The sequence below is a fragment of the Mixophyes fleayi genome, chromosome 7, assembly GCF_038048845.1.
Source record: "Mixophyes fleayi isolate aMixFle1 chromosome 7, aMixFle1.hap1, whole genome shotgun sequence".
Lineage (NCBI taxonomy): Eukaryota > Metazoa > Chordata > Amphibia > Anura > Limnodynastidae > Mixophyes > Mixophyes fleayi.
Window position 1 is genome coordinate 112,225,803 of NC_134408.1, and position 18,806 is coordinate 112,244,608.

The window sequence follows — 18,806 nt, forward strand, 5'->3', positions numbered from 1 at the left end:
AGAGGAGGAGCGGCGTGAAAGGAAGATGAGTCTTGCAGCCGCATTGAGTATAGAGCGGAGGGGTGCGAGGTGGGAGTGGGGGAGGCCAGTAAGGAGGATGTTGCAGTAATCAAGGCGGGAGATGATGAGTGCGTGTATGATAGTTTTGGTGGCTTCCTGAGAGAGGCAGGGACGGATGCGGGCAATGTTGCGGAGTTGGAAGCGACAGGCTTGGGCGAGGCATTGAATGTGGGGGGCAAAAGAGAGAGAGGAGTCAAGAGTGACCCCAAGGCAGCGGAGTTGGCCGACAGAGGAGATGGTGGAGTTGTTAACAACGATAGAGAGGTCATGGTGGGAAGGGAGTCGAGGTGGGGGAAAGACAATGAGTTCAGTTTTAGAGATGTTAATTTTGAGAAAGCGCGAGGACATCCAGGAGGTGATGGCTGAGAGGCAGTCAGATACACGAGAGAGGAGGGAGGTGGAAAGATCAGGGGAAGATATGTAGAGTTGAATGTCATCAGCATAGAGGTGATACTGAAGACCGAAAGAGGAGATGAGAGCGCCAAGGGAGGAAGTGTAGAGCGAAAATAGTAGAGGGCCCAGAACAGAGCCTTGAGGGACTCCAATAGGAAGAGGGGAGGGGGTAGAGGAAGAACCAGACGTGGATACAGAGAAAGAGCGGTTAGCAAGGTATGAGGTGAACCAGGCATGGACCGAACCGGAAAGGCCAAGAGAGAGAAGAGTTTGCAGCAGGAGGGGGTGGTCTACAGTGTCAAAGGCCGCGGAGAGATCGAGGAGGATGAGTAGGGAGAAGTGACCCTTGGCTTTGGCTGATAGGAGATCATTGGTAACTTTGGCCAAGGCAGTTTCAGTGGAGTGGAGGGGGCGATAGCCAGATTGGAGGGGGTCGAGGAGGGAGTTGACCGAGAGGTGTCTGGTGAGGCGGCTGCAGACAATCCGCTCGAGTAATTTGGAGGCAAAGGGGAGAAGAGAGATAGGGCGATAATTCGCAAGGGAGGTGGGATCAAGATTGGCTTTCTTGAGGATAGGAGAGATGAGAGCGTGTTTGAATGAATAGGGGACTGTGCCAGAGGAGAGTGATAAGTTGAAAAAGTGAGCCAGGTGAGAGCAAGCAGTAGGAGTAAGAGAGCGAAGGAGGTGAGAGGGGATTGGATCAAGAGGACAGGTAGAGGGTGGAGAGTTATTGTTAGTGTATCTTATGTGCGGCCCAAACCAACTCGTCGTCTGCCAATGTGGCCCAGGGAAGCTAAAAGGTTGGACATCCCTGGTCTAAGCAGTCTTTTTGAATATTTTTTTTTTTATTATTCTAGTGTATTCTCTAATATTTTCTGGGTTGCTTTTCTTACGCCAATTGATCTGTCAAAACGTTATTAGTTGTTGTAGAGAAAAACAAATGTTATTAAAATACCACTAGTCTACAGTGATACCACAGTACTGTAGCTTATTGGTATGTCATTAATAAAACTAGTTCCCCCATATATGAAGGGCTGGCTGCATACACCATGAGCACACATTTTAAATACTCTCCCAACTGTGCCATGCACTGAACTTCAATCATCTACAAAATGAGTAACATGCTGATTACATATACATACATCTGTCAAACTAGTCAACTATCAACCCTCTAGACCTGCAAAACACAAACAAATACGAAATTCAAGTGATTAAAATAAATCAACTGTTGATATCAGCTTCTCCAAGTGAAGATGCACAGCCAGTAGCAGACAAATCTGCAAAATAAAGTTTAAAGGCAAAGGGGAGCAATTGAACGCCAAGTCCCAACAGATCCTTACACACATCTGGGTATTAGGCAAAGTAAAATAATTGCTGATTTTTCTCTCAGAGGTGTGAGCAAAAATCTGCTATATTTTAGTATCCAAACATTCAGAACAGTTTCACAAGGCTCCAACTTGACTTTGCCAGTAATGGAATACCCCCCATAGGGTAGGATTTAGTTATACCACAGAAAAGCTGTGTGATACAAATTGCACACTTAAACATATAATCTAAATGGACTATATTTCCATGCTATACATCTGCCATTTTATCAGCTCAGTGGTTTTTTTTAAAACATTTTAAAAAATATAATGCAAAGACCAAAGATCAATAAAGTTACAGTGAAAATTAAATACTCTATATTTAATCCGATTGGTTTAGCCAAATAAAGGATGCTATGGTCTTTTCTAAAATGGAATATGACATTTAACACCTCAGATGGGTAATAATATGAATAATTGGCAACTCCTTTTGGTCTCCACAATGCACTGGTCATTATTCAGGACTACAAGCGAGACTATAGGTGAAGTAATATAACAGGTAGACCAAGAACGTAATTGAATCCTCCAAGTACAACACGAATCCCCGACCTAATGTAGCTTCACTATTCTACAATTCTGGCAGACATTTTCTTTTGCAAAACCTCAGATGTACAGGTGAAAATTTTATAGGATTTAAATCTGGAATTAAATTTTACTAAAGCTGCTTCTCAAACCAGTAGTGCAAATTATTATTATTAATTATTATTAATATTTATTTATAAGGCGCCACAAGGCGTCCGCAGCGCCGTACAGAGACAAACAAGATTACAATACAATGGGAGACAGCACAGTACAGTAAACACAGCAACTCAGTAAGCTTAATGCACAGCTAGAGAGGGCGGGGAAGGGGGAGGGAGGATACGCAAACGACGGGGCCCAAGAAGGAGGGCGCGGAAGACAGGGAGACCCCCAGGGGGGAGGAGGGAGCGAGAGTGGACGTGGGGTGGAGGACCCTCGAGGAGGAGGGCTAAGTAGCTGGAGAGCAGAGTTAGAAGTGGTAGAAACAGGAGGCGAGATGGCCCTGCTCAGAGGAGCGTACAATCTAAGCGGAGGGATTTATTTATGTTTAGGGATTTATACATTTATGTGTATTTTTGCATACAACTAAATAAGTATTTCTGTCCTGACCTAAATACTTATTACGCCCTCCTCCTCAAAGGTCCTCCACCCCACGTCCACTTTCGCTCCCTCCTCCCCCCTGGGGGTCTCCCTGTCTTCCGCGCCCCCCTTCTTGGGCCCCGTCGTTTTCGGATCCTCCCTCCCCTTTCCCCGCCCTCTCTAGCTGTGCATTGAGCGTACTGAGTTGCTGTGTTTACTGTACTGTGCTGTCTCCCATTGTATTGTAATCTTGTTTGTCTCTGTACGGCGCTGCGGATGCCTTGTAGCGCCTTATAAATAAATAAATATTAATAATAATAATAATAATAATAATAATAAATCCAAGGGAAAATAATATTTTTATATATTTTTTTAAATTATATTTCTGTCAAAGAATAATTTAGAGCTAATTCACTCTGTGCCCCCTGCATCCATGCTCTGTGCCCCTGCATCATCTCCACTCGCTCTGCGCCCCCTCTGCATCCACCTCTTTGTGTGCCCCCTCTGCCCCCTCGCTATGCCCTCTCTGCCCCCTCGCTCTGCCCATCCCACAGAGGGGGCAGAGGGTCACTGCTTGTCACTGAATGTCGGGCGTGATGTCATCACACCTGACATTCAGTGACTAGCGGCAGGAGAGAGGAGGATGCTGGGTCCCAGGCGCCGCTGGATTGGTAAGTTTTTTTTTTGTTTTTTTCTCTACCTGGTCGTGGCACCCCTGTGACATCGCACCCCTGGGAGCCGCGGCACACAGTTTGGGAACCTAGGAGCTAAACCCATTAAAAAGGGGAAAGGGGGTTAAATTACACGGTATTGTGTGATTTAGGGTAAATCGTCCAATGAATTGATGCCTATTTACAAGCTTCCTGCTAGAATCATACAAAATAAATAATGTAAATCTTCTCTAATATAAAACCTGCAGGCAGCACCCTCAATCTCATTACATTTCATGTGTGCTTGATTTGGAACATTGGCTTCTTTAATGCACTTGCACATCTCTACACGAAGCTAACCATAACAAAACCAAGATATCTCTTACAGTAAAAGGTGTAGCAGACATGATATGGATTGTATGCCAGATTATGGTTCTGTAATCAAAGTAGAACAATGCTGCTTCCTTTCTACTTACTCTTCAGCGTCACCCAATTATTGACTATTAGCAGAGATGGGTTGTCCTTGAGAAATTCAGTTATACTACCGTATTCTGTAAATGAGAAAACATTGAACAATCAGAAATTCAAGAGTTTATTTAAAGTAGTAAGTGTGTTTTTGTTAACATAATTCACTTTGGCAGGCTATTAGAAGAATGTTGATGTTTATCATTTTCCCTGTTTTTTTTTCTTCAGGCTGCTATTAATGATTTATGATTCTGGGCGACCATGGCAACCAATCACATGAAGTAGTGAGCAGTTCATCTGCACTGTGACATCCTCATTCTGCCCACCCCTGTCATCACATGACATGTTGAAGGGTCTGAGCCAATCTGAGTAGCTGTGCTGGTCAGCCACCTTTGTTTGCCAAATAGACAGACTTTAAAAAGGAGAGAATAATTTGTAGGGGGGCAACTAAGAGAAATGACTAACAGATGCAAACTTAGATAAGGTACTAAAATTACTATTTAAAAAAAAAAAGTCTATGTGGGATTGCTGCTTTAAGAAAAATCTTACTCGAATAGTTGTGGACGGGTATTGCAACATTATGTATTTGCACAGTCATTTAATGTAAGACTATTAACATAGAAAATATACTATTATAGGAAAGGGGGTAAGCATTTTCCCTATTCATTTGGAAGTGTTTTATAATGTCGATTATATTTCGTTACGGTTAAATAATCAAAAGACAGATTTTAAAAAGCGAACACTAGCAACACTGAACTCAATACCTTTTATAATTTTTCTGTCTTCCGCAGCAAGTAGCATATACCACCCCAGAATCTCTTTTCCAGCAACTTCAACAGGACTGTGTTTTTTCAATAACTCACACACCTGTCTGCAGAAACACGCAGAGGTCTCAAATATAAATATATAATATACATATTCAATAAAAACTGAACCAATTTTAAATTTCTTTGGAACAACGATCGAAAAACTTTTTTGTACTTCATTATATCGGGATCCCTATAATAATATGCAAAGGGATGTAAGTTAAGCTACCTTGAACTTTGTTGCACAACACAAAAGAGCAGTGTTCTAAGAAGTCTAAACTGAAGACAGCCTTATTATCTTTAATATTTTTAACATTGTTGCGGTACGCCAATTGCTATTGACCTATAAAAGTGAGTGAATAACTAACATTGAGAAAAAAGTGTCAACAAAATCTTCAACACTTTTGTAAAAGTTTCAAAACTCCACAACTGACAACTTATGTTTGTAAGACTTTCTATTATCTCCTCTTATAATTTGTTCATCTGCTGTTCCTTTAACTAATCAGTACCTGTACAATTGTTGTATTCTTTCATCTAAATGTAACTCTGGAGATGCAGGCATACTTTAATCACTCAGTTAATCAGGGGCTGGCTAGGGGAGGGGGCATATGCCCCTGGGAGCCGGTCCATCGTGGTCTACCACGTGGCTCACTGGCCTATCTGAATTTTTTTCCCCCTTAAAATGTTCCCAATAGACTGCTGAGCTGTGTCTCAGCTCCCAGGGCTAAAATGTGCCAGCCAGCACCTGGATTTAATTATGCTATGTCTCAACACTGGTGTGATTACATGCAAAATATGGGAGATATAAGTTATTACCACCGCACAGCAAATTTTGACCTACTTCACTCTGATGTCTATTTTAGACCATTCAAGTCCATTTACATACAGCCTGTGAATCAATGTAAAAGCAATAGAGTGGAACACAACTTACAAGAGGCAAATACAATGTAAACAATTGTTTAGGTTTCAAATGTATGAAACATATACTCTTTATTAATGCCCCCTGCATTAATAAGCACAGGATAAATGGTCAGAGCCTAGAAAATTCACACTGTCAATACCTGTTAAGAGAGTCTCTCTTCTCCAGTTTGCATTTCTGACAAGTATCCTCACTGGATATGCCTTAAGAGGAGAAATAGGAATGTAAATGCCAGCAAAAATACATTTAAATCCTTTTAAATAAAAAATGATAAAACTGCATTGATATGTTGAAGCAGCAAGCATAACTTTCATGTTTGCCTAATGTGTTGAATTCAGTACATAGGTCAATTTTTATTGTAAATATTTTTTTTTAAAAAATAAACATCCTAAAACAAGGTAAAATGGGCAACAATGTATTAAAGACCAGGATAAAAAGAAAAAAAAAAAAAAAAAGAGGGGGGGGGGAATAAATTGTTACTGCCCGGTGTTAATTTACATTCATTGCTAAACACTTTGATAAGGAAGATCATTGCAGAAGGGGAATACCAGTATTCCCTTGGCTTGTGAATCATAACTGCAGCAGATACAGGAGCTATACAGACTCTACCATCAGTAGCTGTTACGAATAGCTGAAGGCGACGTATATTGAGACAGAGCTTGTATTGAAGTTATCTCTATCATTATAACATCGGCAGCTGCTGACAGCCAGTGTATTGGCATTTAGGAGTAACTTTTATAGTAAATATCTTTAACTAAAGAAAATACTTTGAATGGTATTAAACTCCAGCCTACATGATTAGTACCCCATTGACAAATATAAACGGACTAGTGGATGAGAATTGTTTTTTAAATATCAAATAGTTAAAACTATTCTGCGATCATGGAGTGAATGTGTTATACAGTGCAGTAGATTAATTTTACTGTTATAATACATACTTTTATGGCAATAATTTACAGCCAGGCTCAATATACTATGTTATATTAAATAAAGTGCTTCACTATAGTTGTATATGTGAATACCTTATTAAGGATTTAGACAGATCATTGGTCTCTGCACATTACTGAACGCTCTTATTGATTGATATTAATACAGTAAATGAAAGAAACACTGGCTCAGAGTGGAGATTGGGATAGTTGTGAGGGTGCATTCGTGTGAATAGTGTTATCAAGGATAAGGTCACCTCTAAGAAAGAGATGGGTTTTCAAAGAGCAGCTAAAGATTTGAAGGCTGTGGGAAAGTCTGACCGAGCGTGGCAGAGAATTCCATAAGTGGGGAGCAGCACAAGAGAAGTCTTGTAGGCGGGAGTAAGAGCTGGTTATCCGAGACGAGACAAGGTGCAGGTCAGAGGTAGATCTAAGAGGGTGGGAGGGAGAGCATTTTCATATGATATTTGAGATTTATGCAGGGGTGTTGTTCTTGTGGGCTTTGTAGGTAAGGGTGAGTAATTTGAATTTGATTCTGGAGGACACAGGGAGATTTGCAAAGTGGTGGAGCAGATGTGGAGCAGTAAGAGAGGAAGATTCAGTCTTGCAGCAGCATTTAGGATGGCTTGAAGTGTGGATATATGGGTGTCAGGAATGCCAGATAATAGGAAGTTACAATAGTCAAGACTGGAGATGATGAGAGAATGGATAAGAGTTTTGGTAGCATGTTGAGTAAGAAAAGGGCGTATTCTCGCAATGTTTTTAAGGTGGAGTCGACAGGACTAGTAGAGAGTTTGGATGTGAGGAATAAAGCAGAGGGTGGAGTCAAGTGTGACACCAAGGCAGCGGGCTTGGGAGACTGAGGAAATTGTGGTGTTATTGGCAGTAAGGGAAATTTAAGGGCAAGTGGTAACTCTGGCAGGAGGGAAAATATGTTCTGATTTGGACATGTTGAGCTTTAGGTAGCATTGGGACATCCATGTGGAGATAGCAGAAAGACAGAGATATAGATTTGTGGGTCATCAGCGTAGAGGTGGTATTGGAGGCCGCATGAGCGAATTAGTGTCCCAAGAGAAGAGGTGTAAATGATGACAAGAACCTTTTTAACACCTTAAGTAGCTTGATTTGACTAGAATGCATGAGTATCATGCACGGGTTATTATATATATATATATATATATATATATATATATATATATATATATATATATATATATATATATATTTGAATGTTCCAAATTGTGCTGTCACACATATTTTTTTAATACCAAAGGCCTCCTTAGCCTGATCTAAATCTTGGCGCTCTGTTGCACGGCGCACACACAGACCGCTGAGGCCCGAGAAAACAGTGTACGATTTGAGTTTCCCACACCAGATCTGCTCCTACAGCAGCAGACTGGTGTTCCCAGGTAGTCAACTCAGTCCTCAGCTTGTAGCATTATATTGTGCGCCACGGGGACCCAAGAGAAGGTAAGCCCCTGTACTACAGATAAAAAAAAACACTACATATGCCCTACCTATTGATATAGACAGGAAAAGGAATTCACCTTTAATAATTTAAATATTAAGTTTATCATTTACATACATTTAAGAAAAAATGTGATTAAATGGATATTTTAGTGCCCTTGGAAAGAGAAAAATGTCCCACACTTACTACACTACAGCACTATACGTCACTACTACACTCCATGAGAGTAGGCATGTGGTGTACTAGTGAATGTCTATCAAACCAAAGCGCTAATAGGTATTGTATATCTTTAAAAGATAATTATAAAAGTCAAAAAAAGGTAAAGCCAACTGCAGCAGCTGTCAAAAATGGGCACTGCTGGGGTATTCCCGGTGGGCCACAATACTTTTTAACCCCCGCTTTTTTAGCGATAAAGGGCATGGGTGGTCAGTGGACAGCAACAGGCAGTGATTCACTATGCTGCCTGTTGAGGCCTTCAAGTTAACAACTGCTTGTTTCTCCATATTTTATAGAGTAACCTTATCATTTGTTTTATGGTTATATTAAATATATTTGTTTTCATAAAATGTTTTAATGGGTATTATTGTGTTGGTGGTATATTTCTGCTGATGAGGTTTTGTTTGCGCTCCATTTTTTAGTCTATCCAGTTCAGTGAAGAGTCAGACTTTATTCTGTTAGTCTCTGGCCAATTGACGCTTTGTTTGACTTAATCCCTTCATGGCAACAGTATTCCCTAGTGGCAGTGGCCTCTTTCAGCAGGAAAAGTGCCCTGCCACACGTCAAAAAATGGTTTGAGGAACATGACAGTGTTCAAGGTGCTAATTTGGCCTCCAAATTCCCCAGATCTCAAGCCAATCAAGTATCTGAGGAATGTGCTGTAAAATCAAGTCTGAGCCATGGAGGCCCCTCCTCGCAACTTACAGGATCTGCTGCGAACGTCTTGGTGCTAGATAACATGGGACACCTTCAGAGGTGTTATGGAACCCACGCCTGCCTAACTACATATTTAATAATACATTTTATATTTTTGTCATAAAAAACAATTCCGTACATGTTGGGAGCACATAACTAATCTGTTTTGCAACAAAGGCTCTCTCATAAATATATATACACACACATACATATATATATATATATATATATATATATATATATATATATATATATATATATATATATATATATATATATATATATATATATATACACACACGCATATACACATATACACACACACACACTTGATCGAAGACTACAGCGCAGGCTTGTTGGAGTGAATAAGAAAGCACCTTGATCACCTGCCAAAACAGATTCAAGCTGACTTACAGGGGCAAGGTACAACAGTTTCAACTGGCACATCCACGTCAATTCAATGAAAGTGGGTTATATGATAGGAGGACCAAGATGGCCCCAGTGCTGAGAGAAAGACTGGAGATTAACTTGTTGAGCTATATTTTGGCAGACTAATTTTGGGGGAGGGTTCTGTGGACAGATGAGACCACATTACAGCTTTTTGTTAAAATATCCCTTTGTTTACAAAATTAAAAGAACACCTTCTCAACTGTCAAACATGAAGGTTCAGTGATGTTTTGGGGTTGCTGTGCTGCATCTGGCCATGGGTCTTTTTGGAGTGCAATGTTGGTGTCCATCAGCAGGCCAATAAACCCAAAAACACATAAAAAGAAACCAGGAATGGTTTATAGACAAGATGCTGGACTGTTCTGAAATAGCCAGCAATGTGTCCAGATCTAAATTCCATAGAACACCCATGGAGAGATCTGAAGACAGCAGTTGGAAGACACCTTTCAAATGTGGGAGAACTGGAGCAGTTTGCACAAAAACAAACGGTCAGTAGAATGGTGCAGGAAGCTCATCCATAGCTATAGGAAGCGGTTGGTTGCAGTTTTTTTTTACAAAAGGCCGTGCTACCAAATATTAAATCTAGGGTGTCAGTAATGTAGTCAATACCATTTTTTTCCTTTTTAAAATGATACCACATTACATTCAGAATAATAAAAAATAAAGGTTCTGTATATTAACAGAAATAATTGTGGACACCACATCTTGTTAATTTGACTTTATGTTTAGAGGAAATTGGGAGTTATTTGAAAAAAGGTGTAAGGGTGCCAAGAAAAACGCTGGGATGCTCATTTCATTTGGGGGATTGTTGGAAAATATTTTATTTGGCACATGTTGAATTTAATGCTCTGTGCAGAGCAATACAGACAAATATATATTATGAGAATATAATGTGTTAGAGATTTATGCACAGATTCAACCATTATACTGAAGTCGGTCTTAAAAAATGAACAGCATTACATACAAAGTTCTTAAAATTGAGAAAAGATCTTTCTCTTTGTTTTCTACCATAAAGTCTATGGTTTTGTTTATGATAAAGCTGGAAGAGTACAAATTAATGCCAATGCACAATGAATACCACAGAAAATGTAACATTTCTTAATGCTTAACTGCCTGTACTTTTTGAAAGATTTTGAAGCAAGACTGAAAAGAAGGGACTAGAGGGTAGGAAGTGACTGTATAAACTGTTGTTAGCTACTGCAGAGCATTCAGGGTGAACCAAATACAACATTCGAGATAAAAACAAATATTTAGTGAGCAGGGGTGGAAGATACAAGAGCATAACCAGGATACATACACACAAGCATTTGCTGCATATAGGGCAGGGGGGGGGGAGCAATAAAAAAATCCTCTGCCTAGATATCAAATCCAGGTTCCCATTATAGCTTTACAGATGGCACTTAAGTAAAATTGTATCATTTAGAATCTTGAACCACAAATTGACAAATTCCTGGATTGTCATTTTTTTATATTAACTGTAGAATAATCTTAACAGTGGGTTCACTCATTTTGTCTTGTACTTTCTAAACACTATCCAATTACTCACTCTCACATATCCTTTGCAACCTATATGTAGGCTACCCTTGGCCATCCTCAACAAAAAGCTACATTATATTTATTTAAATAGAACATTTTCTTTGCAACGCAATAATGACTTGCACAAGGGAAAGACATTCTTGAATAAGCTACATTCCAAATCCCTATCTTTACTCTCCTAAAACAATCCAAAAATTTGCAAAAGATGCCAAATGTATAAATGCTCAGCCAATCCCAAACCATATCCTTCTCTTGGTTTGGCTTCAAAAACAAGGCGCCTTCCTTTCCCAGACCTCCCAAAACAAAACTCCTTAATAAGCTTGCCACATTTTCAGTGTGGCTAGCAGTCTGATCACCAGCTCTTGGAAGAAGCAAAATCCCCCGACCGCAACACCCTTAAGAAAAGAATATAGCCCATTTACGAAATGGAAAACATGACAAGCATTCTAAGGAATTCATCTGCCTCCTTCCTTAAAACCTGGTATCCATGGACCAAACTTAATAATGTCTCTTCCCTTTTTCTTTAACATTATTTCAAATCTGATTGCTCTATACATTCACTATAAATCCACTGTAATTTTGCCGCTCAAGGAGTCCTCCCGTTTCATCAAAATTATACCAGGAGCTGTGTATATTTTTTGTTTGGGATGGAAATAGTGATGGACCCAACCAGTTCCTTGACGATATCAATAGTAACACATTGAATATGGAATTTGTAGCTGAAGTTAGTACTCATCAGATCAATTTCCTGGATCTCACCATCTATATCGAAGAGAATAGTATTAAAAATAAGAACTATACCAAAGAGGTAGATACCAACAATTTTCTGCTAACTTCTAGTAACCACCATAGAAGTTGGATTCGCAACATACCATCAGAACAATTTAGAAGGTTAAGAAGGAACTGTACAAACAAAGAAATGTTTGAGACAAAGTTATGAATTGAGACTCAAGTTACTAGAAATGAAATATGACATGAAGACAGTTGATTTAGCATTGGAGAATGTGAGAATTGGAGAGCACAACCATCTTAACATCCAATAAAAAGAAGAATGTACAAAACTGTACTGAGGGTCTCATTCATAACTCAATTCAACAGCAATACTAAAGCTGTTGAAGATATTATCCAACACTGGCACATCTTAGAGTTGGATAAGGATGTCAAGAAATTTTTGCCTAAGAAAAAAATATCTAAAATTATCTATAAAAAAAGCTAGGAATCTACGAAATATAGTTATATCCCACTTTCCATGACAGATCCAAACACAAATATGTCACATGGGTTTCATTACTGTTTGAACTGCAAGGTATGCAGAGATTTTAATTTGACCCATACGATCGCTATTACCAATATTCACTCTACCTCCAATGGAAGATCGTTTAACATCAAACAAGCAATTAGTTGCAACACATAAGGGGTCATTCTATATGCTGGAATGTCCTTGTGTCCTCCAATTTATAGATAGGACGAAGCGTGCCTTGAAGATAAGGATTGCGAAACATATTTATAATATCAAAAAAGGACTCAAGACTCAGTGTCCCAAATAACTTTATTAATAGCCCGCATTGCAATCCAAAAGAACTGAAATCTACAGGCATACATGTAAAGAAATTTTGGAGGTGGTAACTGTAAAATCTCTCACATCTGGAGGCCAAATGGATCTATATGATGAACTCTCATACCATATGGATAAAATAGTGATTTTTGGCACTATTTTGATTACAACTAGCCACCATACTTTTGCGGTCCATTGCCACATTTCTGCGTTCCAGATGCGGCAACACCCTATCTCTTAGTACACGAGACTTCACTGAGAATTGTTTGCATGAGGACTTCTGAACACCAGGACTTACTCGATAGCGATTTCTAGGGTAAGATAATCCTTTTATCACCCGTTGGCTGTAACCTCAGATTTGCTTGTTCATTTCAGAAGATATCACGCAATCATATGAGAGCTATAAACATCAATGCACTCTTTTCCGTGTCCTTATGTTGTTGTTTACATTCATCTCATGGTATTCATTGCGTCCTCTTTTTCCAACAACATTCTTAACCCAGTATGAGGTGCTGCACCCTGGATAGAGCGCTTTCCTGTTGTATTTATATGTGTATGGACATAGACAGGGATATCATATGTACTTCTCATCCATGAATTATTCCATCTCTTTGAACGTTGTAACACGGGAAGTGTAAACTTAAGAGTTTAGCCATCTTTTAAGCTACTAAAAGTAATTTGTTTCATCGGCTCTAGGTACCTAATTTCACCTTTCCATATTAAACAGGCTAGGTCATTAGCTTCTCCGCTGTTTGGTGAGCTTTTACATAAATATATTGATGATTAAAAGCTGTGCTGTGGCAGCCATATTGTAAGTTGATACACTATTCATGAGGATGCAGCCTATCAATTTACTAGAAACCAGTGACATCAGTGAAATACATGTTGGCAGGACTCAGTAAATAGCGATCTTCAAATACAAAACCATCACTAATATACAAAATGAAAAAAAAAAAAAAAAAGTTGTCCAGTGGCAGGACCTCAAAATTGAATACACCAATAGTTTTATGGGCCAGCCTTTTCTTTTAACTCTATATTTCACTGTCAAAATATTTAAAACCCAAGTAAGTTTTGAAAATCAGTGTCACAAAGTTTTCGCACAGAAGAATTAAAACGGTCGTTGCTGATCATATGATGGAGTGTTGATAAGCAGCAGACTACATGCAACACCTTCCTGCCAGTTCAGTATAATTACTCACAATTTGTAATTAACCAATTAAAATAGTTAAGGAAGGTCTATCATTTACAAAACTGAATTACAGGACATAGCCAAAATTATGTGGACACCCGAACATCGCACATACTGTATGTGCTTGAACATTTCATTCCAAAACCAAGGGCATTAATATGGAGTTGGTCCCCCCCTGTGCTGCTACAACAGCCTCCAATCTTCTAGGATGGCTTTACACTACATTTGAAAAAACATGGCTGCAGGGATTCACATCCATTCAGCCACAAGAGCATCATCAGGCATAGATACTGGGCGATAAGCTCTGGCCCGCAATCGGTGTTCCAGTTCATCCCAAAGATGTTTAATGGTGTTGAGGTCAGGGATCTGTGCAGGCCACACCAAACCTAGGAAACCATTTATTGATGGATCTTGCTTCACGCACGGAGACAATGTTATGTTATGCTGAAACAGGAATAGGCCGTCCCTAAACTGTTGCCACAAAGTTGGTAGCTCACAATTCTCTAGAATGTTATTGTAAGCTGTAGCTCTAACATTTCCTTTCACTGGAATTAAGGGTCCCAAGCCAAACCATGAAAAACAGCAGTAGACCATTATTTTCCCTTCTCCACATTCAATATGCCTCACCATCTAATATGACTCAAACAGTGAACTTCTCCATAAAACTCTGGAGTCTGTATACATTTAAATGCAACTGCTCTACCACTAAACCTCCTAAGAGTCCACTCTGGAACAACAAAGTCCCTGTCCACTAACAGATTCACCAAGTGGATCCAAGCAATTCATAGACTTTAGTATGGTTTAGAGAGAAGCCAATGGCGCTCTCCTAGATCTTCACCCAAAAAATGAATTGCTAACATTTGGATAAACTCAAATAACACTTCTGGTTAACTCTCTCCCCGCAACTTGGGCTCTTACTCCCTTCACTGTAAAACCCACCACCCCCTCTTGTTTGACTCCTCTCTTCCCATGAAGAAAAGTCATAAAAAAAATCTTTGCGAGAGACCTAGGACCTTAAACCAGATGCGGATAAAGGAAACATTCTATAAGATGTACTATAGGTGGCATTATATCAAAGATAGGCAGAGTAAGTGGTTTGCCTTTGCCGATCCCAAATGCTGAAGAAACCACTTACACAGGAGTACTCTAATTTATATCTGGTGGTCCTATCTGGTGAATGTTCCATATTAGGACATAATATGCAATCACCATAAAACCATGCAGGAAACCCCAAACTCAAAGGACTTTACCCACCTCTCTCGGCAATCTCTCAAAAAATACTGACAGCAGCAAAAGTAGCCAAGAGTTGAAAAAAAACTCTTCCCCTTATTACACTTAAGCTTAAAAATTATATATGGCACATTGGTGCTGTGAAAAAAAGAAAAAAAGAAAAGAACAAAAACATAATACAGTCTACATATTAACCGGTGACATTTGTTTGGGCAGGCTTGGACCCCATGGATTTTTATTTAGCCAGAGTCAACCAATCTTTCTTTATTATATAACATCCAGTGTATCCACAGTCATGCACACTGCAAATGGATTTGCCTTACGTACCCCTATTCTATACCCATTACTACTTTCCCTCATTACAGCATTAACAAACCTCCATTTTTATCTCACATCTATAGCAGAGTTCCATGCAACCACTCCATTTTCCTTCTCTTTCCATTCTCCCTTTTCACTTGTAGAAAGCCCCAGAAAGGGAGGGGTTTGAACAGACAAAAATAAGTCAGAAATGTTTTGAATTGAAAATTAGAAATTCCCTTCAAAGTGCATTCAACTTGATTCTGCAAAATAGCGGGCTACTTTACAGAGTTCATCATCTGCATTGTTTTGTTCTAGACATTGGCAGGCTTATGATGCACTCACCTGCAGATGTGTGCAAGAAATTTTGTTGTTGAGGGAACTCCGTTATGGCTGCATTCTGGTATGGGCAGGCAGGGAATGTCACAGAATACCCAACTGTAGTATGACCAAAAGGTACAGACATATTATTCTGGCAAAAAGGTAGCATATCTCCTGCGTTATACTGAAAAGTAGTACTCTGTGGGGTGACTGGACAAGATTTGTAAAATCCATTATAGAAATCAGTATAAGCCATTACAATAAGTGTGAGTGAAATATTAAACACACACACAGGTTCCTGTAAATCAAACAAATAAAGTAAGTTATACAAAGTGATCAAACACATCCATTTAATACAGTAAAATAATGCAAGCAGGTTGTTACATGACAGCATGGTAAAACAGAGAAAAAAAAAAACCACCAAAATATACTTAACATTTTTTTGCATGGCAAACAAAGGTTGTAGTAATAAACCATACAGATGCAAATGACATTATACAAAGTAATATTATTATAAAGAAAAGAAAAAAAAAAAAAAAAAAAAAAAGGATTATTTACTCACCGTAAAATCCATTTCTCCATTGCGAAACATGGCGAATATGGGGTATAGCAAGCGGATGAGGACAAAAAGGCACTTTAAAACACAAACTATGAGTGTATACTCCTCACCTACTAAAAGCCCAGAAGAGAGGGCCTAATGAGGAGTAACAAGAAACAATGTAAAAGGTGAACAACAACCAAACATCCAAAGCAAGGAGAGGGAGCGCAGAGTCCCCCAATGCAGTCAGAAATGGATTTTACAGTGCGTAAAAAAAAACATCTTTTCTCTATCCTGCCATTGGGGGTGACAGAGACAATGAAGACCTACCAAAGCTGTCCCTAATGGAGGGATTTCTCTGTGCTGCACCCCAAAACATCTTGAAACAGCTTGCGCTTAAGCTACCATCCAGAAATGCAAAGCTCTGCAATCTATAGAATTTAGAAAAGGTGTGGACACACAACCACATAGCAGCCCAGCACAATTGGTTGGCCGAAACATAGTGATGCGCCGCCCGTGAAGCACTAGCAACCCTGATCGAATGAGCCATCAAGCCCACTAACACAGGTTTAGCTGCCTGAACGTAAACCAAACGAATGATTGATGCAAGCAAGTGAGCAATGGATTGCTTAGATGCCAGCCAACCATCATACAGAATGAAAAGGTCATTCGTTTTACCTGAGACACAGGGGAGAATGCCAAAGCAACAACCTCCTGGTTCAAGTGAAATTGGAGATAACCTTCGGCACCGCCCTGTCGGAATGAAATCTAGAAGTGGGGGATTTTAGGCACCTGTCTTTATTTTGAATTAGGCCTGCAGTACCTCTGTGCTACCAGAGCTGCTGCTGTCCTACTAGGCCAGTTCCTCCATGCCTGCAAGGTGTTATGCCCTCATCATCTGATCAGGATTGTGATCACTTGTGACTGACCTTTTAAAGACTGCCTTTTCCAACAGGCCAGTGCCAGTTCGTTTGACTTGGCTGCTGGTTTCTGTTGTACTCCTGTTTGGATCCCGACTTTCTCCCAGGCATTTGACTCCTGCTTTGTTCCTACGTTTTGCGCCTCCTCTTATAATCCAGACCCTAGCTTTGTTTCACTCTGCCCCTACTTACTTCCTGGTATATTCGGGCTAAACTGGTAATCCAGTCTCCTGGTGCCTGCACTTCACCTATTGTGCCTGGTTTCCAGCTCATCTGCTTATCCTGGTAACCAGCATTATCAAGTATTTTTGTCCGGTCTGCAATTATCTTACCAGCATTACGCCTTGTACTTATGGACTTCTGATAGCTGTATTACCATTAATTGCATTTGGTTATAACCTGTGTGACCGGTGTTCCAAATAAAAATAATCTGTTTGCATTTACAACTATTGTTCATGTACAAAGGGGGCTGAGCATGTAGAACCCTTTGTAGAAAAGTCTGCACATCCTTCATGACTTCCAACTTGCGCTGAAAGAAAACTAAGCCCACAAAACTTGCAGTTTCAGAAGAGACAGAGACATTTATCAAAACAGCCCTGTGGAAAAGACAGCAAACAGGAAAGACATAAAAGAGTGAAAACAATGACCTTTTTTTACCACTGAATGTAGGTTTTCCCACACCCGATAATTTGTAGAGGAAGAATGTTTCTGCGCCGTAATCATAGTCCCACGACCTGTTGCGAGATATCTCAGGACCAAACAATCAGGGTTTCAGTAACCATATCAAAGCCAGACAATCACAGGAATGGCAGCGAAAAGGCCTTTTACCAGAATATCTGGATAAAGAGGAAATCAGAAAGGTGGACCTACAGTCATCCATAGGACATTGGAGTACAACATCTTTCGCTGCCAATCTAGAGTCTCCAGAATGGCATGTAGCCTCTCTCGTTCACTTCGGAGCACCTGCAGGAGCATTCAAAACTGAAGAAACCGGTATCCAGTGACATTTTTGGGTCTGGTATCCGTGTACCCCACATCGGATCCCTGGACTTCGTGCAGAAGAGAGGGACCATGAAATGCAGTTGGGACGCCATGAGCTCGATCTCTGGTTGACCCCAATGTTGAATCAGGAAAGCAAAGACTTCTGCATGAAGGGACCATCCCCCTGGCCTCCCAGTTCTCCACCCCCAGTATGAAGATGAGCGATATCACAAGAACATTACATTCTGCATGTTCCCCCCTGATGGTTCAGGTAAGCTACCACTATAGCATTGTAAGATTGGACCTCTCTGAACAGAACCCCGACCTTGAAAGAGTGCCCTGTACAGGGCCGTCCAGGGCCGTCCTCACGGGGTATGGGCGGTACCAGCATATAGGGCCCGAGCTCACCAGGGAGCCCACCAATGACCTTCCCCCCACCGGTGTCCTAGTTGCTGCTCTCAGCCTGGCTGTTACTGTGACAGCCAGGCAGTTAAATGTGATCGCAGGGAAATGATCGCTCCGCCCCTGCGATCATGAAATCAGCCCCCTCTCCCTGTCAGGTGATGGACTTCACACTAATGTTCCCGCCGCCGGAAGAAGGAGCAGAGAGGCTGCAGCAACCATCTAGTAAGGAATTTTATTTGGTTGCCCAATATCAAGTACTTTTTATCATTTTCATATGCCAGCACCGGGATCAGCCTCTCCATATTTTGGCCTCTAATAAAGTAACC

General features: G+C 40.2%; 1 protein-coding gene across 4 annotated transcripts in view; it reads right to left on the reverse strand.

The window, feature by feature from the left end:
* The window catches only part of RBM44 (RNA binding motif protein 44), an 89,227-nt gene that overhangs the window by 52,680 nt on the left and 17,741 nt on the right, over positions 1-18,806 (reverse strand). For all 4 annotated transcript variants that reach the window (XM_075180351.1, XM_075180350.1, XM_075180347.1 and 1 more), the window contains exons 2-5: positions 15,661-15,934; positions 5,898-5,958; positions 4,795-4,901; positions 4,042-4,116 (exon numbers count right to left, since the gene is read on the reverse strand). In XM_075180351.1, coding sequence (XP_075036452.1) covers positions 4,042-4,116; positions 4,795-4,901; positions 5,898-5,958; positions 15,661-15,892 — 475 coding nt within the window. In that variant the 5' untranslated portion in view covers positions 15,893-15,934. The remainder of the gene's footprint in view (positions 1-4,041; positions 4,117-4,794; positions 4,902-5,897; positions 5,959-15,660; positions 15,935-18,806) is intronic.